At 27.8% G+C, this 14,727-nt stretch overlaps 3 protein-coding genes and 1 non-coding gene across 6 annotated transcripts; 1 reads left to right on the top strand and 3 right to left on the bottom strand.

Annotated features, from left to right (window-relative positions):
- Window positions 1–466: 466 nt before the first annotated feature.
- On the bottom strand, window positions 467–8,582 carry LOC145742903 (uncharacterized). 3 transcript variants are annotated; one of them, XM_082560743.1, is made up of 18 exons: window positions 8,374–8,582; window positions 7,910–8,018; window positions 7,347–7,447; window positions 6,978–7,064; window positions 6,680–6,795; window positions 6,432–6,523; window positions 6,221–6,363; window positions 6,000–6,070; window positions 5,398–5,512; window positions 5,143–5,269; window positions 4,076–4,379; window positions 3,403–3,503; window positions 2,890–2,973; window positions 2,470–2,634; window positions 2,141–2,234; window positions 1,621–1,780; window positions 1,291–1,420; window positions 467–942 (listed from the first exon to the last, which is right to left on the bottom strand). In XM_082560743.1, the coding sequence occupies exons 1-18, from the start codon at window positions 8,482–8,484 to the stop codon at window positions 803–805; spliced, it is 2,250 nt and encodes a 749-aa protein (XP_082416869.1). In that variant the 5' UTR covers window positions 8,485–8,582; the 3' UTR covers window positions 467–802. The 3 variants fall into 3 exon arrangements, with proteins under 3 accessions (XP_082416869.1, XP_082416872.1, XP_082416870.1); XM_082560746.1 differs by having other exon boundaries at window positions 5,155–5,269; XM_082560744.1 differs by having other exon boundaries at window positions 6,221–6,360.
- A 208-nt stretch (window positions 8,583–8,790) lies between these two features.
- Trnae-uuc (transfer RNA glutamic acid (anticodon UUC)) lies at window positions 8,791–8,862 on the bottom strand. The gene has a single exon. It is a non-coding gene; the product is annotated as a tRNA-Glu (tRNA).
- Window positions 8,863–9,775: 913 nt separating this feature from the next.
- Window positions 9,776–13,395, bottom strand: LOC145743002 (uncharacterized). Its single transcript, XM_082560855.1, has 5 exons — window positions 12,609–13,395; window positions 12,443–12,521; window positions 10,969–11,027; window positions 10,599–10,747; window positions 9,776–10,416 (listed from the first exon to the last, which is right to left on the bottom strand). The coding sequence occupies exons 1-5, from the start codon at window positions 13,382–13,384 to the stop codon at window positions 10,217–10,219; spliced, it is 1,263 nt and encodes a 420-aa protein (XP_082416981.1). The 5' UTR covers window positions 13,385–13,395; the 3' UTR covers window positions 9,776–10,216.
- Window positions 13,396–14,028: 633 nt separating this feature from the next.
- Window positions 14,029–14,628, top strand: LOC145741328 (EF-hand calcium-binding domain-containing protein 9-like). The gene has a single exon (XM_082558901.1). The coding sequence runs from the start codon at window positions 14,029–14,031 to the stop codon at window positions 14,626–14,628; it is 600 nt and encodes a 199-aa protein (XP_082415027.1).
- The last annotated feature ends 99 nt before the right edge of the window (window positions 14,629–14,727 follow it).

Here is a 14,727-nt window from a genome sequence, read left to right as displayed (position 1 = left end):
AATCAATTTCTTCGCTATTTTGCCTACGATTTTCCATTCTAACTATACACTATACCAAAACTAATAGCCTATTTAAACTTTAATAATAATTGGTCTATTTTAAGTTTAAGTTAGTTATCTTATCTAAAACGAAGAATAGTTTTACCTTTTTTTAACGCTTTCACCGTATCTCATAAAAAATAAAATCATTAATTTGACGCTGCAGTGGCAATTAATTGATCATAAATCTCCAAGGAAAACTTTTATAAAGATTTAAATAAAATGCCAAGCTTTAAATAAAGACACTTATTGATCTTGATATTTAAGTACGTTACATTATAATCGATTGCAATTTTGAATTAATAATAAGATATAAAGTTTTTATATATAATTGATCGACTATTGTATTTAATATTAATGCAATAAAATAAAGACCAATACATATATTTTTATATCAAGCATTTTTTAGATATTAAGGCATAAAAGGAGAATTTAACATTATTTATAATCAAAAAAAAAAATGAACTTAAAAAAACTAAGTTAGGCACAGACTATTTTTTTTTTTTTTTTTAGTAAGGCACTAGTATTTAAAGCACTTTAACGTTCTTTAAACATTTTTGTTTTACATTTAAATATGCAACAAAAAATAAACAAACTTAAATAATTACCTTAAACTTTAAACAATTTATATACAACAAAAAATAATAAGAAAACAATAAATTAAATGCTTTAACATTCTAATGTGTAAACATATCAAAATACTAGTTCGACTATATTTTAAACTTGCTAGGTTTCGAAGATCTATTACTAAGGAAAAAATATATTACTTGGCTTCCAAAGCCCATAATACACAATTAGTATCAGCTGAAGTACTTGCAAATGATAAACCTTTAGGATGCCATCGACATTGAATCACTTTATCAGAATGATATTCACATTTTAGTGAATGCTTTTCAACCAAATCTTCAAAATTTTAAAGGATTTTAAAATTTAACATTTATATCCGATCCACTACTCTTATGCTGTAGTGCCCTTAAGTAAGGCGCTATAAACAGTATGAACTTCTGCTGAGCCAGCACTTAATCAGCAGCGCAATAATGTTATAATATCCTAAACTGCCTAAGACTGGGTTGGGGTAACTAATGTTACTTTATGTTTAGGTCACACATTCGACCTTTCCACATCATGGAAAAATAAATATAAAAAAATATAAAATTAAAAACCTTTAAATTAATTAACAAATTTGAAAAATTTTTTCTTTTAAAAACATAATTTTTTAGTGGAAATTGACAAAACAAAATGTAAACTAACCTGGTTGTGATATTAGAGCATTAATGTTGGTTACACAAGCATTATTATCATAAGAACCTGATAACAACAAGTTGGATTGGGTTGGGTTAAATCTCACACTTCTAACCTCATCACTGTGTGTCTTGTAATCCTAAAAAAATAATATTTTGGGGTCAACAAAAAAAATTTTAAAGAAAATATTTAAACAATAAAAAAAAGTGGAAAAAAGAATTCAATAAAAAATATTTGGATGAATAAATTAAAATCCTACTAACTGCTTTATGTAACATACTACATAAAACATTAATTTATTTAAATAATTAATTTTAAAGGTAAAAAAATAATGCTTACCAGTATAGACTTTCCAGCCTTGAAATCATAAATAGAAATAACTGAATCATCTCTTCCAACCGCTAAGTATTGACCAGTTGGATCCACATTTATTGAAGTTGGTATGCTTGGTTGAACACCAGTTGTGATTGGTTGACCAAACCCAAGTACACTTACACATCTGCGTGGCATATAAAATAAATCATATTTATTACCATCTTGTGTTCATATACTTGTCGATTTCCTGTTCTATAGGTTGCATTTTTATTGTGGTGATATGGTTGCAACTGGCAAATTATAGAACGCAGTAATAATTTACCCATGCACCACAAAAAGCAGATTTTCAAAGCCATTGAACATACATATATATATATATATAAATATATAGTCCACTAAGCTTTAATGTTTATAGATTAAGTAATTTTTAAAGTAGAAAAGTAGGCTAACTTTCGTAAAAAAAAATTATTAAGCCTGTAATTTCTTTACAAAAAGATTCAAAATGACATTTGTTTTAAAAGCAATTTTTAACTAGAGTTTATACCTGTCTGATCTTATATCCCAAATTCTAACAGATTTGTCCTGAGATGCAGAAGCTATCATTCCATTTCTCCAAGTTGATAAAGATAAAACTTGATCTAATACAAAAAAATTAATTGTTTAAAATTTTTATTTATAAGTTTTACGGCCCAACTTGTATTTTTTTAACGCAGCATAGAACAGTTATACAAAAAAAATATATATATAGTAACCTAAGGTCAAAATAGGCTTTCATTAAATATTGTATAATGTCTGACTATATATTGTAATACTTTTTGTTGTGTTATTTAGTGTTGGATATAATATATAAGTTAAAATAAGTTTTACATATACCTGAATGTCCTTCCAACTTGTGTAAAGTTGTACCCATTTCACAGTCTGAAGTATAAACAAAATGGTCAACTGAACCTCCACTTGCTAACACTGAACTATATCCATGTACAAACACAATATCTCTGATTATACCATGGTGGTCGAGTAAGATTTCGTTTGTTTTGTCTTTTAAGATTTAAATTAAAGTTTAGGTAATAATGAATTTATTATAGTAGATAGTAAAGTAACAACTAAGGTTAAAATAACAAGTAGGTAATAATGAATTTATTATAGTAGATAGTAAAGTAACAACTAAGGTTAAAATAACATTTTTTTTAAATTAATCAAATTACCTAAAATGTTATATGGTTAGACTTTAAAAATATAGGTAAAATTAAATACCCCAAATTTTAAATAACCTAGGTAGAAAAATGCAAATACCGCAGAAATAAGAATGGTTGTCATTAAGTCGAAGTGATTTGATTGACTTGTCATTTGAACAAGAAGCAAGTAGATTACCCTCATCTTGAAATAGTTGATATGTTTAGTTTTTAAGCATTACAAAGTTTTAAATTAATTATAAAATTGCGCCTGAACAATATGGCCGATAAACTTTAACATTTTAGACATTTCTATTTTTTGTATTTATTTATTTTTAATGTGGGAATTTCTATTTCAAGGCATAAACATAGAGTGACATCAGTCACCCCTACCTAGTCTAGGGTTGCATTTGGCAGTTTGGGATCATAAAGATTGAATATAATTGGCCAGTAATTAAACTTTTAATTGGTTTTTGACTTGGCAGGAGTTTATAACGATTATAAGCCTTTATCAAGGGTGCTACAGCATGAAAGCAGTGGGTATCTAACCCCTGACTTATGAAGTAACATCAAGGCGTCTAACCACTACACTATGAAGCCAGGTAATAGTTTTAGTTTTTGTAAAAAATCTTACCATTCCAAGCAAGAGCATAAATAGATCCAGAATGAATATTATTTAACTTTGATAAAAAATGAGGCTGGCCAATGCTGCGTTTCCCCAGATTTTCTTTTGGCCTAAGAATAAGAATAAAATACCATTTTTTTTTGTATATCTTTCTTGATGAGGGAAGGGCGAATGCGCGATCTAAACATAGAGTAACATAAGTTACTCTGACCCAGTCTTAAGTTGCCTTTAACAGTTTGGGATATTATATAGAATATAATTGCCCGGTGATTATGCTACTGATTAAGTGCTGGCTCAGCAGGAGTTCATACTGTTTATAGCGCCTTATTCAAGTGCACTACAGCATGAGGTCAGTGGAGATTGAACCCATGACTTTATGTTGGTGTAGCAAGTGTTTTTACAACTACACCATGCTGCCGGTAACACCACACTGCCACATTAAAAAATATCAGGTATAAGAAAAGGTTTTTAAAAAATAACAAACCAAAATTTGAGTTTTAAAAGTTTGGATCACTTGTACTTTACAGTCCTAGAAAATTTCCTTACTTTTTCTTGCCACATTCTCTCGTAAAATGATTCAAAAATTTTTAAGTAAACTTTAAAGTATGATTTTTTGCTATAACTGGTTTCATAAAATATTTCAATAAAATTTATTTAACACAAAATTAGTTTTTTAAATTACCTGTTTAAGTGAAATGCTTCTTTCGGGACTTTGCATAATTTCAAAGCTCTCGAATTTGAACCAACAACATAAACATCACCTTTTGGGTTAAATGCAACAGCTCGGATAGCAGCTTGATCAGGTGTTTTTTCAACTGGAAAATAAGATTCAGAAAAAGATGTTTGTGGAGATTTCGACATTTTTTCTGAAAGTTGTTCAGAATGGATGTTTTGATTTTCTTGTTTTTTCTCAGTTTGATAATTTTGAGCTTCATTTTTTTCGGGTGATTGAACTTTTATGTTTTCTGCTTCATTATTAGGCAAATCTAGTAAAACACAAATATTATTTTAACCTGTGCAAAAACTCAACATAAGAGTTAACTCAACATAAGAGGCAGCGTGGTGTAGTGGTAAGAACTCTTGCTACACCACACATGAGGTCATGGGTTTAATCCCCACTGATCTCATGCTGTAGCGCCCTTGAGTAAGGCGCTTTAAACGGTATGAACTCCTGCTGAGCCAGCACTTAAACAGCAGCATAATTTCTGGGCAATTATAATCTATAATATCCCAAACTGCCACAGACAACTCGAGACTGGGTCGGAGTAACTTATGTTACTCTATGTTTAAGTCGCGCATTTGACTTTCCCAAATCGAGGATAAAGATATATACAAAAAAAAAAAAAAAAAGACGATACGCAAAAAATTAAAAGTTGAGTGAATAAAGTGTTTGACAATATTTCCAAAAATCATTTAACCAACTGAACATATTCCTTAAAACACAAATTTTGAAAGCAAAGTTTAACTGAAAAATAGGTTAATACCTTTTCGTATTTTTGAAGGCGTTACTTGTAGAAAAGTTAAATCAGAAAGGTGGTAATAAAAAATGTCTCATTTTCAATCAAATTAAAATTTTTGGGCATATTTGATAAAATGGTTTGTCATTAATATAGTAATTAGTATTCACAAAATTAAAAACCAAAAATCTGTTTAAAAGGTTTAATGTTTTTTTTGGTTCAAGCTGCCCAACTTTATTTAAAATTTCCCCAAAAAATCAGCCTTAAATTTTTTAAGACAATAAAAACTAACAATTTAATTTACAAGCCGATAATTCTTCTTGAATTCGTTTTCCGTCTTTCAATCTCTCCGAAACTTGTTTTAATAATTTTTCTCTCTCCATTCTTCCAACCAATTGCTCATTTATCAAATCTTCTTCCTAAAACAAAAAATCATTTTACAAAAAAGTTTTAACAAAGAGAACAAATATATTTTTGATAACACACTAAAAATTCAGCCATTTACTGTTTTATATTGACAAGTTAAATTTCCTTTTTTTAACTCTACCTCTTTTTCATGAGTTTGTTTATTTTCTGACACATTTTCTTCCACCATTTGTTGAATATTTTTACTACTTTGTGAATCAGTTATTACAGTTTCATTTTCGTTTGTTTCAGGTACCCTAAGAATAAAACCATTTATTTTTTAGATATAGTTTATATTTTAGGTATGTATAAGGGCCGGCAGCGTGGTGTAGTGGTAACAACTCTTGCTACACCACACATGGGGTTGTGGGTTCAATCCCCACTGATCTCATGCTGTAGCGCCCTTGAGTAAGGCGCTATAAACGGTATGAACTCCTGCTGAGCCAGCACTTAATCAGCATCTTAATTACCGGGCAATTATAGTCTCTATAATATCCCAAACTGCCACCGGCAACTCAAGACTGGGTCAGAGTAACTTATGTTACTCTATGTTTAAGTCGCGCATTCGACTTTCCCACATCGAGGATAAAGATTTATACAAAAAAATAAATAAATAATAATAAAATATAGTTTAAAATATAAAATTTTAGATTTAAATTTTTATAATGCATTTGCAACACTTATTTATTAAAAATATATTTTAAAAAGTGTTACTTAAAAAGTTACTTCAAAATTATAAACAACCTAAAAGTATTATTAATTTCAGGTCCAAAACAATTATTAGAATAAGAAGTTTCTAGTCTTTTTCCAATAATCTAAAAAAAAATTATTAAAGATAAAAAAACATATATATACCAAGTAAAAAAATACAAAAATTATATAATATATAAAAATTTTCTTTTTAAAAATGACATTCTATTTTAAATAAAAAATAAAAAATTTTACACTAAAAAAATGATTGCTACCGTAACATTAGTTTCTTCGAAATGTTTAGCAAATATTGCTGGATCATTTAAATTTTGAATCCAATTATACAAACCACCAATAACATTACTACCACTCAAACTATCTGATTTCAATTTTGAAAAGCAAATTTTGTTGCTATCTTCTGCAAAAAAAAAACAATTAAAAATTTTTTAACAACTTAAAATTTAAAAATTAAAAAAAATTAAATACCTTTTATAGGTTGCAAGTCATTGGTTGCAATTTGGCAACATTGTGAAGTGCATTGGTCGTACAATAAACCTTTTGCCAGAAGTGTAACAAGCCTGTGATTGTTAAAATTTTTAGACTATATAAATAAGAAGATTTTTTATAAGTATAAAAACAAATATTAAAAAAATAAAAGTAAACTAATTTTTTTAGCTATTAAATTTTTTTGATATCTACTTTTGAAATAACATTATTTTTCAATAAAAGATTACCTTTCTTTTGTGGGATTATGTGGTCTTAATATTGGTGTTAATATTTCTTGCATTTGATAAAAGAAATCATATCTTGTTCCAGTAATCAAATCTTCCACATTTTGATAACTTTGAGCCTAAAAAAAGGAATAATAATCCCCACAAAAATAATAGATCCTTAACTTCCTTAATACTTAAATTATATTTTTTTATTTTTAATGTGGAAAAGTCAACTTCATGAAATTTTTTAATGGCCAACTCAAAAGCACGACACATAAAAGCAGTAGAAATCAAACCCCAATTTAAATTTGTTTTCTACCTGATTGTTTACGTATGCTAAAAAATATTTTTTCATCTCCATAAATTCTTGGCAAGAACAAGAAGATTGAATTTCTTCCATTATATCCTAAACATAAACACTCTGATTAAAATGTTTCATAAACTAATTTATACTTTTTTATATATTATCCTGGATGTGGGAAAGTCAACTGCATGACATAACAAAAAGTAAAATCAGTTATTCCGACCCAGTCTCGAGTTCTTAACCAATCTATTTTAATCCTGTATTAAGCTTTGTCTTTTGTTTGTTGACATTTAATGCTTTGGCAATATGCCAAAACACAACCTTGAAATTTGTTAAATAATTTTAAATAACAATCAAGTAAATGAATTTTTTTTTTATAATTACCTTAAATTTGTAGCTTGATTCTTCCATGTTGCCACCAGTAGAAACTTCACAAAACATCTGACAAAAAAGCAAACAAAGAGCTGTCTTTGTTGGAAACTCATCTTCAAAATATTTAAAAAAAAGTTAAATACTTAATATGGTGATGATGATTGTATTCAATTAACAGTTTTAAGCAAGGCAAATTTTCAGAAACAAAATTTGCACATTTACTTTATGAATAACTAGATTAAGATTTTTTGTTAAGAATAGGCAATATATAAATTTTTTGTATATATCTTTATCCTTGATGTGGGAAAGTCGAATGTGCGACCTAAACATAGAGTAACAACAGTTACTCCGACCCAGTCTTTAGTTGCTTTTAGCAGTTTGGGATATAACAGATTATAGTTGCCCGATTATTATGCAGCTGGTGAAGTGCTGGCTCAGCAGGAGTTAATATACCGTTTATAGTGCTTTACTCAAGAGCCCTATAGCATGAGAACAGTGGGGATTGAACCCTTGACCTCATGGTGGTGTAGCAAGTGTTCTTATCACCACACCACGCTGCCGGTAATTTTGCTTACCAACATCCTTAAAGGCTTGGATACATTGTAGAACCGTATCCCATTGTCCTTTCTTCACAAATTCTCGTATAAAGTAAAGATCTTTTGGTAGATGTTGCAATGAGTAATTCTACAAAAAAATTAAATAACAAGTAATGTTTTTTTATATCCTGAATATGGGAAAGTTGACATCACAACCTGAACATAGAGTAATGTCAGTTACCCTGACCCAGTCTCGAATTGCCTATAAGATATTATAGATTTTAATTGCTCGCTATTAAAAAGTGTTGGCTTACCAGGAGTCTACACAATTTATAGCGCCTTACTCAAAAGTGCTATAGCATGAGAGCAATAGGGATCGAACCCAGGAACTCATGTAGTAAAGCCAAGTGCTCTGACCGGCGATCGCTACACAACCCAGTTAGCCAATGCACTAAAAGTATCAAATAAAAGATAAAAATATTACTAAAAACCATGGTCTAAACCTTTGCAGTTTCTTGTTCTAGTGCATCTGCTGTTCGAAATAATTTTCGCGAATATAAAAACTCTGATATCAAATCCAAAATCTCCGAATCATTAATTTCAATTTCCATCATTAGTTCAAGACCATTCGTTTTTAAAACTGTCTTAATATCCGGGTTGTAACTTAAATAATTGCTTTAAAATAACGAAAACACGAAGTTATAAAACTGGAAAACAGCTTGAATTATTTTTAAAACAAGTTTTGTATTCGCGGGGGGGTTTTCTAAATTGCGATTGCAACAAATAAATGACAAGTTTTGCGTTACGCAATACGATTTTACAATTCCCAAATAATAAGAAAGCCATATTTAAAGTTTAAAATTTAATAGTTATTATTACAACGATTTCTTGAGACTTATTTTTATATTGAAAAAAAAATGTTCCTACACCGGGAATCGAACCCGGGCCGCCTGGGTGAAAGCCAGGAATCCTAACCCCTAGACCATGTAGGAGACAATTACAACAACGCCAAAACGCATACCTAAGGCTGCGCGCTAAAAAAATTATTTAGGCAAAAAAATTATTTAATTTTATTAAAAAAATTAATTACTTTAAAATATATTAAATTAAAAAGATCATTTAATGTGAAAAACGCTTTTATTGTGTGGTAAAATAATATAAACAATCGTACTATGTTGGTGTGCACAGTTAAATAAATATGAAAAATTTAACAACAGAGTAATAGTACGAAAAATAAAAATATTAAATAATTAAATAAGCCAAAATTTTTAATTATTTAAATGAAAAAATAGGGCAAAAACATTACATTTATAGAAATGATTATTATTCTTTCAGTAACAAATACTAATTCAAATATTATTTTAAAATGAAAAATGTGTAATTATAAAATGAAAAAGAAGAATTATTAGTAACTAAAAAAAAACAAAAATGATAAAAAAGTAACAATTTAGTTTTAACACAATTTCTGTATACAATAAGTTATACTCAAGATTAATAAAAATAGTTAAGTTATCTGCAGATAAACAATCGTATAGGAGTAGTTTTTTAAGATAAAGTTGAAATTTTTCATAATTAATTGTTTAACCTCAATTTAAGTTTTCAAAATCAACTTTTTATACAAAACACATAAAACCATAATTTGGCGAATAAAATCTGACAAAACAGATAGATTTAAAACCTAAAGCCTTTTTTTACAAAATTGACACCAGTTAATTAAGAAAATAATAAATAACTTAAATGGCAAAAAACAAATCAACCAAAACTTTTATAAACTATTAAATGTAGTATATGATAATACTTTATATAGAATATTATAATATTTTTAAAATTTGGTTGTACGTTTTAATTTACTGAACTTTAAAATTTTTCATGCATTTTGTTGTAATGCTCAAATCTAAATGTCACAGTTTTTAACAATAAATTGTACGTATTTATAAGCATAAAAAAATTGTGTATGAAAAAATCTAAACAAAAATTACCTTAAGAAAAATTAAAAATTATTTAAATACTAAATTCTACATTAAATAGTAGTAAAAAATGAATGACAAAAACACCAAAATGAAATATAAACACTGATGGGAAAAAAATCATTAAAAAAAGTTTTTAACTCAAATAAAAATGATTGCTTAAATTTTTTTATAATTTAGTTTAGAAATAAAGTAAGAAAAGCAAAAAAAAAATAAAAAAACAGTGTTTATAACAATTTTTAACTAAAACACTTTTAAATATTTAAGTACCTTCGCCTAACTAAATAAAGTATTTAAAATACATTCCAATTTAGATATTTATATTTTAAAAAAAAATTTTAAATAATATAGTACATTCCCTGGTTGAAATTTAAAATAACTAGTGAACACAACTGTAGTTTAGTACGGTCGATCGTAAAATATTACAAGCTAAGTTATCAGCAAAACCAACAACTCCCCCTGTTAATTGAACTGATGTTTCTGACTGACGTCGATAACTTTTACCTTCATATAGAGTCGGCGGGATTCGAACTATCGGGCACGAACCTGAACGTTTAACTCTAGCATAACTCACACTACCTGTAAAAAAAATTTTTGTTACAAAACAACACAATTATTTAAACAAAAAAAAATTTAATTTAATAATGCTGTACAACACAAAGGGCAAAACTTGATTTAAAAAAATTTTTATACAAATTTTTTTTACAAATTAAATGTAAAAAAATTACATTAACTGATTAATATAAACAATTGTAGCTAACCAGGTGGTGTTTCTAGGGAGCCAAAAATATTATGAGATGAATATTCATCTTCTAATATAGAAAGAGAGTACAGGAGTTCATCAGCAAAGTGATATAATCCCCTCTTCCAATTATTATCTTCTGTAACGGACCTTGGAGTTAAAGCCTCACTAAAAAATCAAAATAAACCAATATAAAAACAAAACATATATTAAAACATAATACCAATTTTAAAACAGAATTGCAATAATAAATATTTAAAAATTGATAGGTTCTTAAGAAAAAATTAAGCTGCAAATTAATCCATATTAAACACTCAGTCTTATTAAACACAAGATTTTTCATTTAAATACAGATTAAAAAAATAAACAATATTAATAAAATACTCTACCTTTGTCCATCAACACTATCTTTTCTGTGCATTGCGTTTGAAGCTGTTTTACTATTATCCTAAAAAGTATAACAGTAAGTAAAATAGGGTTTTAGACATATGATTAAAATAGTTTAGATAAAAAGAACAGTATAGTCAATGGAGGTAATTATTGGACGATTTTGACAAACTTGGCCATAAATTTTTTGTTTTAAACTTTAAATCAAATATTTTTTGTTCCTAAGATAGTGTTATCATTCATCATTAAGAAAAAATACTATTTAAATCTCAATCTACACATGTTTGCCTAAAATTCTAGATTAAAAATGTCCAATAATTACCTACACAAATGGGGTAATTACTGGACACCGTGGGGGTAATCGTCGACTAGTGTTAACAATTGCCACATTTTAAAAAATTTTTGTGATAAAGGGGGTCTTTTGGATAATTTTAGGCTTCAGGCAGTCTCGACGCAAACTTTTTGTAGGACTATCAGAATCTTTAAGAAACTGCTTAAGTGCCTTACCCTAGTAAAAATTTCCCTTTTTTAAAGAATCGTCTACATAAATTTTAGTCTTTTTTAGCGTCTTCCATTTCATTGTTGGTTATATATGTGCAGGCTAAACTTTTAATATTATTTAAAGTTAAAGCAAAATTAGCGTTAAAGCAAATTTAGCTTTTAATTGTTTGTATTGAACGGTGTTAAATACAGGCTTTACGCCGTGTTCTGAGGGAAATGTACCTTCATTACTAAGATAATATTAAACTGTTGATTTTGGTATATTATATTCTTTGGATAAATTTGTTTGTGTTCCTTTAATAATTCCTGAATTGCACTTTTTTTAAGCCTTTAGAGGGGGGGGGGTATATATTTTCTTGGCATTTTTGTTTTAAATTTATTTCTACCCTAAATTATTAATACACCTTATTGCAAAAACCTAACAAATTAAAATCTGTTCATGTTTTTGTAATAAGTGTGACTAAAATTGACTACAAGGCTTATTTTTGGCCTTTAAAAGCAAATAAAATGTATTCACAAGTGTCCAATAATTACCCCCATTTACAATAATAGGATGGAGGTAAACATTGGACGCATTTTGTATAGAGTGTAATGAAGATAGAAGTTTAAATTAGGGCCTTATAGAAAGATCAGTGCATTTTTAGTTAGTGTTGCCAATCTGAAAATTTAGTAATTTAAAAATTTTGTAAATTTTAACAACTTACTTTTTGCCTTTATTTTCGAAAAAATCAAAATTTTTTTTTGAAATTTCAAAAGTGCGTATTTTTTTTCCAGGCAATTTAGATTAAAAAAAGTGACATTTATTTAAACCTTATATTATAGAAAATGTTCTGGCAAATTATAGGTAAAAAGTGGCAACCCTAAAAATATTCGGAATGGTGTTCACTAATTACCTCCAAATTTTAACTGTCCAATAAATACCTCCATTGACTATATAGCTTGTATTACTATTTTACATAGATAATATTAACCTACCAAAGGCAGTTTAAGCATATTTCTTTGGCAAATTTGTTCATTTGAATTTGTTAAAGATTGTTCTTGCTTTTGTGGAGAGCTGAAAAATAAAACAAATATTAAGTCTATAAATAAAGTATATACATTTACCAATAAAATTAAAAAAACAAAAATAATATTTATAAACCTTAATTGTGAAACTTGATTTTCTTTAGTTTTATTTATATTTGAAACTTCACTGAGCAAAGGCCCAAGTAAAGACTCAGCATAGCAGTGATATTGATGTATCTCTTTTTGATCATTTTTGACTTTTTCAGAAAAACATAAATTCAAAATAGAAGTTGCCATATCATCTGAAAAAGATTCTCTTTGCATACAAGCAGAAATATGGTTACCAGCTATTTGTTTAGCATCTTTCATTATATCTCTTACTAAATTCTGACTATATTTTATAATAAAACCATCACATTCATAAATTGTAGAGTTTATAACGCTTGTTACCATCTGGTCCGAGAAATCAGATATCATTTGAAATTGTGAATTTTTTCGCAAAACATTATTCATTTGTTGTATTCCATTTTTGCAGATTTTTTCAGCTAAATTATCAGCATACTGAGCAACTGTATCGTAATAACATAGTTCTTTATTTATAGCAGTTGATATTGAACATTTTAACACAGATTGAATTAAGTTATCGACATAATGTTGTAGTAATTCACAGTCCTTTGGCGTGTCAGCTTTTTTCATAATTTCGCCCATTAAATGACAGGCATATTTTTCAGCTGTGTTTTCCAACATTTTTTTTTGACTATTGTCCTTAATTTCAGTTTCAAGTTGCAGAGAAAATGTAACTTTATGGCTATTTCTCGTTTCTTTTTTATAGAGTGGTCCGAGAGCACTTTCTAACACTCTTGTTACACAAGTTTCAATTATATCCATTTTTTTATTCTCATGTTCTGCCATATTTTATTTTTAAATCTAAAACAACAACAAAAGTTTTTTTTAATTATTTTAATGGCCCTTTCTTAAACATACTTAATTATTTATAAGAAAAGAAACTGTTATCATAATTAAATAACTTCTTTTGTTCTTGCAGATTCGTGATTTATTTTTAATGTTAAATATTTATTTTTTACAGTATATATTTCTTATTTAAAAATTATGTTTTTATAATATTAATTGATTTAAAAAATTTATAAAGACAGTTTTTTGTTTTAATTTATCGTCTTTCAGTCTTTTTATTTATTTAAAATCAAATTTTATTTCGTAATTTAATTATTAGTTTTCGACATGCAGACGCATTCCTTTTAGTAATTAAATAAAAGTGACAAATTTTTTCAAGTGGGCCAAAAAATACCCAAAATTTGCTCACGCGACAGTCAAATGGTTAAACAAACTTAATAAACAAATCAAATAAAACTTTCTTTGTAATTTTTTTGTTTTGTGGTTTTAGTACTTAAACTATGACGCACTTTCGCCAGTGTTTCCAAAACTGTAATTTAATTCCGTGACAACAACAAATATTTGCTTATGACGTCATAAAATTATAGTTTAACTTTAAAATGTTACCAACTAAGTAAAGTTTAATTAAAATTTCAAATTTCAAAATGAAAATCCGTTCCAACGTTCTTGAGTATTTGCATCTTGATAGGTCGTTTAGTTTGCTGACCGTAAAAAATACAAAATTGTTGTTAAAATATTTTAACTATCTGGACGTTCATAACAAGAACAAACTAAACGACATTCAATTCTACCAGTTCATGAGACATGTTACTAATTTGGACAAAAGGCAAATATTATTGGTCCTTGACATGCTCGACCAGCAAGCAACGGGCTACATAAGATTTCAGGAGTTTTACTTGTTGGTTTGTATTCTAATATCACTCAAAGACAGGGTCGAAAAGCAGTTTATATTTCGACATTCGAAGATGGTGTTTGAAATGATGGACGAAGACGGTGGTGGTACCATATCAGCTGACGAATTCGAGCAATATGGTTTCCTATTTAACCTAAAAGATCACTCAGTACGCGACATTTTCTTTGAATTTGACGCTTCAGGCGACGAAGAGCTAGATTTTAAGGAGTTTAAAATGTTTGCTATGGCGTGTATTGATAAGCAGAAGGAACTAAACGATAAAAAGAAAGAAAAATTGTTAAAAGGATTGGAAGCCGAGCAGTCTTCAGATACTAGTTTTATTGATGATTAAACAAAAAATATAACACATATTTTAAGGCTCTATTAAGTAAGTCTAAATCTAGGATATTACCTGTTACTATAAAAGTAGGTTATAGGATTAAATTTCTTA

This window comes from Corella eumyota, chromosome 2, assembly GCF_963082875.1.
Source record: "Corella eumyota chromosome 2, kaCorEumy4.1, whole genome shotgun sequence".
In the NCBI taxonomy this organism is placed as follows: Eukaryota; Metazoa; Chordata; class Ascidiacea; order Phlebobranchia; family Corellidae; genus Corella; species Corella eumyota.
Note: the sequence above shows the minus strand (reverse complement) of the source record. Positions and strands in the feature narration are given on the sequence as shown.

Bases quoted from the DNA above. Each gene is read 5' to 3' on its own strand.
- LOC145741328 (XM_082558901.1), top strand. From the start codon at position 14,029: ATGAAAATCCGTTCCAACGTTCTTGAGTATTTGCATCTTGATAGGTCG.
- LOC145742903 (XM_082560743.1), bottom strand. From the start codon at position 8,484: ATGATGGAAATTGAAATTAATGATTCGGAGATTTTGGATTTGATATCA. The intron at 2,974-3,402 runs GTAAGATTTTTT...AACTATTTCAAG, and splicing joins TTATGCTCTTGCTTGGAATG to ATGAGGGTAATCTACTTGCT. The intron at 1,781-2,140 runs GTATAAACTCTA...TATGCCACGCAG, and splicing joins TGGGATATAAGATCAGACAG to ATGTGTAAGTGTACTTGGGT.
- LOC145743002 (XM_082560855.1), bottom strand. From the start codon at position 13,384: ATGGCAGAACATGAGAATAAAAAAATGGATATAATTGAAACTTGTGTA. The intron at 10,748-10,968 runs GTAGAGTATTTT...TTGATTTTTTAG, and splicing joins GATAGTGTTGATGGACAAAG to TGAGGCTTTAACTCCAAGGT. The intron at 10,417-10,598 runs GTTAGCTACAAT...TTTTTTTTACAG, and splicing joins CTCCCTAGAAACACCACCTG to GTAGTGTGAGTTATGCTAGA.